Source organism: Sorghum bicolor, chromosome 9, assembly GCF_000003195.3.
Source record: "Sorghum bicolor cultivar BTx623 chromosome 9, Sorghum_bicolor_NCBIv3, whole genome shotgun sequence".
Taxonomy (NCBI): domain Eukaryota; kingdom Viridiplantae; phylum Streptophyta; class Magnoliopsida; order Poales; family Poaceae; genus Sorghum; species Sorghum bicolor.
In genome coordinates, this window is record NC_012878.2 from 1858676 (window position 1) to 1867953 (window position 9278).

The following is a 9278-nucleotide window of genomic DNA, read 5'->3' on the forward strand; positions in this document are numbered from 1 at the left end:
CTACATGTTCAGAATGTAGCATGTTTCAGTCCACTCCTGGTAAACCGCTGGACGTGTGCAACTTGTACTGCAGTCGGTTACGCGAGCACCTCCGCCTGATACTATGTGCTGTTGTCCAGCTTTTTCTATCTACGAATGATACATTGATACACCAGGCCAAAGCCAATAGAATAGAAAATATATGTTTCAGATAGCACTAGCACCAATTAGTCAATCTAAAAGCATAATAAGGTATAGTCCCTTGCATAATTGCTGTATTGTATCCCTGCTTCACATGTCTTGCAGCCAAAAAAACTGAAAAGTATCATCTGAAGTTCTGACTCAACGCTACATAATTCACAGGATAATATAAGTTGCCAACTAACCACTTGTTTTGAGAACAAAGAAGCTACTTCTGTTGCTGTTTTAGTGTTAGGTGGAGAAAGAGAAACATTGAAAATGAGCTATCATCTGCACTTTTCCTGTATTGATATATTGATTGAATAATTTGGAGCTTGAGAACATTTTTCTCTGACGCTCATCTTTACATGATTAATGGAATGGTTTAGTAACTGAGCACTGAGTCAATGTTAGCGCTTTACTCGCCCTTCTGCTTCCTCGACCGCCTCTTGGGGCCTGGAGAGCTTGTATACCTTCCCACGAACTTGAGAACCTCGTCGATGAGCACCACCGGGAGAGCGACCAGCAGGACCAGCAGCCACTCGTTCAGGCTCAGTGGAACGATGCCAAACACTGTTGCAAGGAATGGCACGTAGAGGATCAGGAAGTGGAGCCCGAACGACACCGACATCGCAACGAGCAGCCACGGGTTCACCCATGGCGGCATAGTGAGCAGGCTGCTGTCTTCAGAGAGAGCATTGAGCGAGTTGAACATCTCGATTGCCACCAGGACAGAGAGGGACAGCGTTGTTGCCTTCACTTTTCCTGTGTGGAAGTAGTCGCATGGGTCATCAAATGTGAAAGTTTTAGTTCCAGCGGTGAAAGGTGAAGCCGTGAAGTTGTCCCAGGAAGAGCACTGGCCCCAGTTTGAAAGCTGTGAGTAACTGACAAGAGTGTGACCATCTCCAGTAAGGTCAATCCCCATGAAAGACCCATGTGTGTACCATATGACGAAGATGCCAACAGTTGCAATCCCAACATAAAGGCCAATTATCTGCAGACAAGGTAAAAGTCATGAGGAACTGTCTCGAAAGATATAAGGTTCCAAAAATGACCGAACAGATTCAAGGGATGAATAGTAAAAGACAAGGGAGATCATTTACCAGGTAGCGGAACAAAATCCAGGGAGTGATCAGTGAATCATCGCTCCTCCTAGGTGGCTTCTTCATGATGTCCTTGTCAGGTGGATTGAAACCTAAAGCAGTTGCAGGGGGACCATCGGTGACAAGATTGACCCACAGAAGTTGAACAGGTATCAACCCCTCAGGAATGCCCAAGGCAGAAGTTAGGAAAATAGAAGCAACTTCACCAATGTTTGAGGAGATCATGTATCTGCAGCAGCCAAGGAAGACAGTCAAGAATGCTCAAGAGGGAAAAAAAATTATGCTGGTACTGTTGACTGATGAGAACTACTAGAAAGTGTGAACAATAATCAAACCATGCTCTTAGAGCACAAACCTTATGAAAGCTTTCATGTTGTTGTAAATAGATCTTCCTTCACCAACTGCAGAAACTATAGTGCTGAAATTGTCATCAGCCAACACCATGTCAGAGGCTTCTTTGGCAACCTGAAACATTAGAGATTTGTTTTAGAAAAACACTGCATATTATAGCATGACAAAATCATAGTTTTACATGTGAATATTCCTTGTGGGCACAACAACATATTAGAAATCCATGCCCTACAGAATAAAGTTGATGTTGTTAACCCGTTCTGTTGGCTATATGAAAAGCAGCAAAACAAAGCAGCAGTCATTCTCTAGTGGCCAACACCACACCCCTTTCAATAAAAGCAGTCGCTGGAATTGGATTGCCTATCTAAAAATAATAATTTTACAGCTTCCTCAAGCAGAAATAATACGGCAATTCAAAAGGCTGTAGCTCTATGTCCAGGATACTAGAAAGATGTGATTTGAGGTGAACCTAATAAGATGGAAAACAGTATTTACCTCAGTTCCTGTAATGCCCATTGCTATACCAATGTCAGCCAGTTTCAGAGCAGGGGCATCATTGACTCCATCTCCAGTCATGGCGACAACTTCCCCATCTTCTTTCAACAACCTCACAATCTCTTGTTTGTGCCTAGGTTCTGCCCTAGAGAACAGAAGGCCACCTTTCCCGCGTAGCAGTGTCTTCTTGTCCTCAAGTGCCATGAACTCCTTCCCTGTAAGGCTCTTGAAGGTGATATCCTCATCAGGTGAAAACACACCAATTTCACGGCATATTGCCTCAGCAGTTTCTTTGTTGTCCCCTGTTATCACCATAACACGGATGCCTGCAGCTCTACAATCTTCAATAGCATCATAGACCTCTTCCCTGGGAGGGTCCTGGCAAATCAAAACATCCATGAGAAGAAAATTGTTAATTTTATAAGAAACTCAAGTGCTGACACATTGTGCACGTCTCTGTCTCTAAGTGTGTCTATTCCAGATTGTGGAGTGCAGAGACAATTCAATGCAGCTCAAAGTAGGAGCGTTATCTTACCCTTAGGCCTACAAGACCCGCAAATATTAGGTCAGTCTCAATAGCTGCATAATTGGCTGGATCCAGCAAGAGCTTATGAGCAGGATGGTTTTCACCATCATATGTTGCAAATTCTGCTAGATCCTCCTTGTATGCAAAACCGAGGCAGCGCAGAGCTTTTGTTGACATCTCATGGAGGCTTGCCAGGACAGTTTTCTTTGCTTTATCATCTAATGGCACCACGGAACCATCCTTCAGTTGAATGTGGCTACTTCGTTCAAGTAAAGTTTCAACAGCTCCCTGCCATAAATATAAGAACTCTGAATACCAGTCCAGCAAACATGTGATCCAATGAAAAGCATACTTAGCTTGTAAATGAAAAATCGTTCAGTACAAGTGCAGGAAATAGGGGAATAGATACCTTCACGAGAAGGGCATTGCTTCCTGAACTGGTTTTCACAATGGCACCCATTGATTTCCTTGTGCGGTCAAACTCGAGGGTAGCAATCCTTTTGGCAACATTGTTCCACCATTTGCAGCAGCCTGTCAGCAAACAGCATTGCAATCCACTTGTGTGAGACTCCTTGCATGTATGTATTTATTAAGCATCACTTACAAGGAAGGAAATAGAATAAAGGCGCGAAGAACGTGTATTTGTTACCTAATGTCTCAGACGGATCCAAGGACAGACCATTCTTTCCTCCAGGCAGGCCCATTTTCTCAACCAGAACCTAGAAGTAATAAAAAAAAGGAAGTTAGTGAACACAACGCCTTGTTTCCCGACAGCAATCTTGTCCTGTTTAGCATTGGACCAACACATGTGAGAACACCATTTTCAGTTCAGTTATTATCACTGTACTGTACCTAGTAGGCTGTTTGCAGCATGATAATCAACTGGTACATTTGTAACCGGCAAATCAGAGTTACTCCTAACTGGCAGGATTTGGAGATTGTAACAATAGCAAAATGCGAATAAGTTTTAGCAACCTCACCTTTAGAGCTGCCTCTGTTGGCATTCCAGTGGCAACATACTGCTGCGAAGAAAGTGCCACATTGGCATCGTTGCACACAGCTGCGACCTTAGCGATCGTCTCGAGGTTGGCATCGATGCTCCCAGCAGGCCAATCGTGAATTTTCCCGTCCTGGGGATCGTAGGACGTACCATCCACCTTGAAGCTCCTAACCTCCTGTGAAGAATCGCCGATGGCCACGAGCTTGGCCACTGACATCTTGTTGGTGGTGAGCGTCCCGGTCTTGTCGGAGCAGATGACGGTGGTGCAGCCGAGGGTCTCGACGCTAGGCAGCTTCCTGACGAGCGCATTCTTGGCAGCCATCTTCCTGGTCCCGAGCGCGAGGCAGGTGGTGATGACGGCGGGCAGGCCCTCGGGTATGGCGGCGACGGCGAGCGCGACGGCGATCTCAAAGTAGTAGGTGCACTTCTCGAATGAGAATTTCACGTTCCTGGGCACCCACCCCCCCTGGAGGTCGAAGGTGAGGAAGTACTTGACGTTGATGAGCCAGACGAGCGCGCAGATGAGTCCGATGATCTTGGTGAGCGCCTCCCCGAACTCGTTGAGCTTCTTCTTGAGCGGCGTGTCGTCCTCCTCCTGCGACGCCTGGTGGATCTGCGCGTGGATGGCGCCGATCTCCGTGGCCATCCCGGTGCGCGCGACGATGCAGAGCGCCGCGCCGTTGACGACGGTGGTGCCCGCGAACACCATGCACTCCTTCGCCTGGATATCAGCATCCTCCACGGGCACCGCGCGGGAGGTCTTGTTGACGGACGCCGTCTCCCCAGTCAGCGACCCTTGCTCGAGTCGTAGCGTGGAGGTGAGCAGGCGCGCGACGCGCATGTCGGCGGGGACCTTATCCCCAACACGGAGCTGCACGACGTCGCCCGGGACGAGGTCCCGCGCGGGCAGCGCGGGCACCCATCCGCCGTCGCGAAGCACGGCGGCGTGGTGGGACTGGATCTCCCGCAGCGCGTCCAGCGCCCGCTCCGCGTTGGCCTCCTGCCACACCCCGACTGCCGCGTTGACGACGAGGATGAGGAAGATGACGAGCGGCTCGACGAAGGCGGCGAGCGTCGGCGCGGACCCAGAGGCGGTCGAGGAGGAGAGCGCGAGGACGAAGGAGACGGCGGCGGCGGCCAGCAGGATGCGCACCAGCGTGTCCTCGAACTGGTCCAGCAGCAACCGCAGCAGCGACGGGCCCGGGTGCTCCGCCAGCTCGTTGGGACCGTAGGCGCGTAGCCGCTCCGCGGCTTCGGAGGAGGAGAGGCCCCGGGTGATGGACACCCCCAGCCGCGCCTCGCAGTCCGACACCGTCCGCGCCCACGCCGGGAACGCCGTCATGTCGTCGTCCGGGTCCGTCGCGGCGGGCACCGGTGGCGCCGCCTCGCCCATCGCCGTCGTCGGACTCGGTGGGGCCGGCTGAAGCGGAAGCAGGGGATGGCAATGCCCTGCCCACGCGGGGGGAGCGGGGACGGGTGAAGCGGGTGCGGCGGAGTTGTCGGAGTCCGGGCGGCGGCGGCGGTGGCGGTGGGAGAGGAAGGACGGCGGCGACCGACGAGGAGGAGTCGTCGCGGTCCCGGAAGTTGTTCGGCGTGGGCCCCGACGGTCCCTACCTACGGCTACGGGTAGTGGTGGTGGGGTGGAGGAGGTGGGAACCGCATGCGCGGCGGTCGGTCGGGGCGGGGTGGGTCGGTGCGTCTCCTCTGCTCTGCTTCGGCTTGTGCTGCAAGTTGGTGGTGAGGGGAGGAGGGGAGTTGAAGAAGAAGAAGAAGAAGAAGAAGAAGAAGAAGGCGGTGTGGATGGAGGACGGAGAGGACGACGAGGTCCTCGTCCTCTTGAAATGGAATTCGGGTTGGGGTCGCGGCCTGCGGACGAAGCTGCCGCGAAGCTTCCTAGGCTGCTACTACTACTACTACGGCCTGCGGCGCGGGGGCGGGTGGGGGAGGGAAGCCGCAAGCGGCCTGCGGTGGCGCGGGCGGCTGCGGCTACTCCCAACCGCCGCCGCTAGCGCAGTCCGGCAAACCGCGTCGGAATCAATGCGGGTGCATCCAGAATGGAATGGAAGCGGAGCGGAGGTCTGCTGCGGCTGCAAAGTGGCGCCGCCCGCCCGCGCCGCGCGGCACCGGTCCATCTACCAGTGGAAGGCAAGGGAAAGGTGCCCGTCGTCCACGGTGGCGTCGACAGATGGCGCACGCCGTCGCATCCTCGTGGAGGTGATGGCCACCTGGCAGGGATGGGATGGGACGGGCCCGGCCTCATCACTGCATATCTGTGTGCTCGGCATGCGTGCCAATCGAATTCATCACTGCTGATAGCCTGATGTTTTTTTTTTCTTTTTTTTTTTTTTGACGAGAACTGATAGCCTGATGTTGTGTGCTGGTATGATGATACTACTACTATACTACGCGCAAACCAACCCAGGCGGAATTTTTTATTTTAAATTTAATCTTTTTTTCAAATATTATTTTAAAAATGGTCTAATATCAGTTTCTAATCCTTTTATTAGACGCGTAATCTCACGTATTTTTATTTCTTATTTCTAAGTCTTTTGGACGCGTCCACGTGTCTGGCCTCACAAAAATACAATATCACGCCACATATATCGACACAATAATAATAATAATAATAATAATATGGTCTGGCGTCTCACGACGTGCATAACGATTTTCATGTTACATTGCGCCAAGTCGCCAACCGACGAAGTATAAGGGTTTTAACTAAGTCTAATCTAAGTCACCAATGAAGCTTGGTGGAAATTAAAGAGAAAACCAATAGTATTAAAAGATTTCCCTTGATGTGTAAATCTCTATTACATGCTAAACATCATCCTTTGATATCTCTAAGATATTTGAACCGCTACGGGGCGGGATCGGGGGCAGGGGCGGAGGCGGGGGCGGGGGCGGCGGAAACGGAAAGAGGGAGGGCGTGACCTATGTAGCTTCGACATTACCTAAGTCAAATCATGCCTTTGATGGACTTTAGAAAAAGAAAAAGCGGTAGTTACGACATAAAGAAAATAGCATGATTGGTTTCATAGGAAACGTATTTCTATAATTTATATCTTTCCATTTGATAGATGCTAATATTTTTTGTGTTAAATTAATCGAATCTTGCATAGTTTGACTTAAAACAATCTATACCCCTTATATTTAAGAATGAAGAAATTGGGTTTTTTAAGACAAATTGGCATAAAGAGGCCTATGTGTATATTTATTAGAGGTAGTCACTAAAAACTAATCAACTACTCGCTTCATTCAAAATTATAAGATACTTTAACTTTTCTAGATTCATATTGTTGCTATTTACCTAGATATATATTAGATATATGGTAAAAGACTATAAATTTAGAAATATCAAAACGTCTTATAATTTTGGACATAGTAAGTCCGCGTAAATAATTCAACTTACAGTTGTGCAAAGTCAAAAACATGTTTTAACTTGTCTAAAATTGGTGTTAGAAATATCGTTATTATTCCTTGCTATAAAATTGGTCAAACTCAGGATCCTTTGACCTAAGGTATATAATTTTAGGACTCGATTTATTTTTTTGATGGAATATTATGGAGTACGAGTAAATAAGAAATTTTCACGTACTCGATCATAGCAATGAGCCTATGGCATGACGTAGTGTCAACGTCCCAAGGTTTATTGGCGACAAGAATGAAGAATCAGTCTATTGGAAACATAGATGATTTAAATGCTTCTATCACTCGTGCGACGGAAACAATTAAAACACACGGTTCTCACATTAATTACATAATAGGTGACATATGAAAATCAAACACCTGAATTTGAAAACCACAAGATTACATCTAACGGACCATATAAAAAACAAAGGGTCCAAAGAAACAAACAAATTGTGGTAAAATAAATAGGCATTATAAATTGATTTCCAATTTGATGCATCCCTAAAATGCTACCCTAGCGTTAGCACGGGTACTATACTAGTAATAATAATAAAGTTAGATTTGTGTAATGTGGTTAGGCATTGTTTAGTTACCTTGCTGAAAAGTTTTTGCTTAGTGTAGTATTTTTGTTATATTGAAAATTATTGTTTAATCATAGACTAACTATACTCAAAAGATTTGTCTCATAAATTATAAACAAACTATATGATTAATTATTTTTTATCTATATCAAATGTTCTATGTACGTACTGCAAAATTTAATGTGATAGGGAATCTTAAAAAGTTTTTTAAATTTCACCAGTCGTAGTAGTATTATTATACTGTTATCATCATTATTTAGCGAGACATGAAAGCGGGGAATATGCCCTGCCGGTGTGGGGCGATCCATTTTTTGTCAACGAAGGTTCGCGGGCTGTGGTTAGAAATATTTTGGTTTTTTTTACCGTTTTCATTTGTATTTACTCCCTGCCTCAAAAAAGAACATTATTTTAGAATTTCAGATATCTTATTTGATCATTCGCCTTATTTAATTTTTTACATAAATATTATATGTTTTGTTAAGACTTATTTTATCACAACAGATACTTTATAAATGATTTATTTATTTTATAATTTACAAAAAAGTCAAACATAATTTTTTTAAAAGTTAAAAACGTCATTTATTTTGAAACAAGAGAGTAACTATTATTGTTCAATTATATATTTATTAGACCTAAAAATTTGTCTTGCAAATTATATATAAATTATATAATTAGTTTTTTATATTTAATACTCTATATATGTACTGTAAGATCTGATCCAACGAAAAATTTTAAAAAATTTTGGAAAATTTTTAGGAAACTAAAGAGCGTTGCATCACTTTTTGCAGGAGAGTAGGAGATGTTAACGTGTGCCGCCGGCTCAACGATCAACGTCGACAAACCTCGCGCAGCCGCAGCGCCAAGGAACGACGACTACACTTTTTAACTCCGGCATCCACCGTATCCACAATTCCACATCCACTCTTAGGCATTGTTTAGATTGCTAAAATTTATCGTCCGTCATATCGAATATTTGAACACATAAATGAAATACTAAATATAGATTATTTAAGAAACTAAAAATATAGCTATAGAGTAATTTGTGAGATAAATTTTTTAAGTTTAATTAGTCCATGATTAGACACTAATTGTCAAATAAAACGAAAATACTACAGTACCTATTAAATTTTTAGTTGACCTTAAAAATAAAAAAACTTTTCAAGATTTATCGTCACATCAAATTTTGCGGCATATACATGAAGCATTAAATATAGACGAAAATAAAAACTAGTTACACAGTTTGCTTGTAAATCACAAGATGAATTTTTAAGCCTAATTAGTTTATAATTGGACAATATTTACAAAATAAAATAAAAAATACTACAATACCCAAAAGCAATAAATTTTCAAAACTAAACAAGGCCTTAATGCGTATCATACTTTCCTTCCTCCGTATCCCTCGAGTTGACCAAGGATGAATAATTCTCCATCTCAACTTCAAAAATATTTCTTTTAATTATTGCCAGCAGCCAGGACAGCAGCAGCACCACGCGCTGTGCTGTGAACATGTGGGCCTACCATCTCCTGAGGCCCCACAGCGGCGGCCAGCCTACCACTAGCGCATGCCAACGTTGTGGAGAGCGTGCGCCGCCGAAAGTCTCTTCTCTTTCCTACCCTACCCCAGAGTACTGTACCCAGTACCACTGGGACGTGGG

The 9278-nt window shown here is 45.5% G+C and overlaps 1 protein-coding gene across 1 annotated transcript; it reads right to left on the reverse strand.

Annotated features, from left to right (window-relative positions):
* Nucleotides 207-5561, reverse strand: LOC8067356 (calcium-transporting ATPase 4, endoplasmic reticulum-type). The gene is made up of 8 exons (XM_002440444.2): nucleotides 3615-5561; nucleotides 3284-3353; nucleotides 3044-3165; nucleotides 2644-2922; nucleotides 2109-2486; nucleotides 1618-1727; nucleotides 1263-1491; nucleotides 207-1153 (listed from the first exon to the last, which is right to left on the reverse strand). The coding sequence occupies exons 1-8, from the start codon at nucleotides 5025-5027 to the stop codon at nucleotides 578-580; spliced, it is 3177 nt and encodes a 1058-aa protein (XP_002440489.1). The 5' UTR covers nucleotides 5028-5561; the 3' UTR covers nucleotides 207-577.

Bases quoted from the DNA above. Each gene is read 5' to 3' on its own strand.
- LOC8067356 (XM_002440444.2), bottom strand. From the start codon at position 5,027: ATGGGCGAGGCGGCGCCACCGGTGCCCGCCGCGACGGACCCGGACGAC. The intron at 3,354-3,614 runs GTGAGGTTGCTA...TATTACTTCTAG, and splicing joins CAACAGAGGCAGCTCTAAAG to GTTCTGGTTGAGAAAATGGG. The intron at 3,166-3,283 runs GTAACAAATACA...GTTTGCTGACAG, and splicing joins GGATCCGTCTGAGACATTAG to GCTGCTGCAAATGGTGGAAC.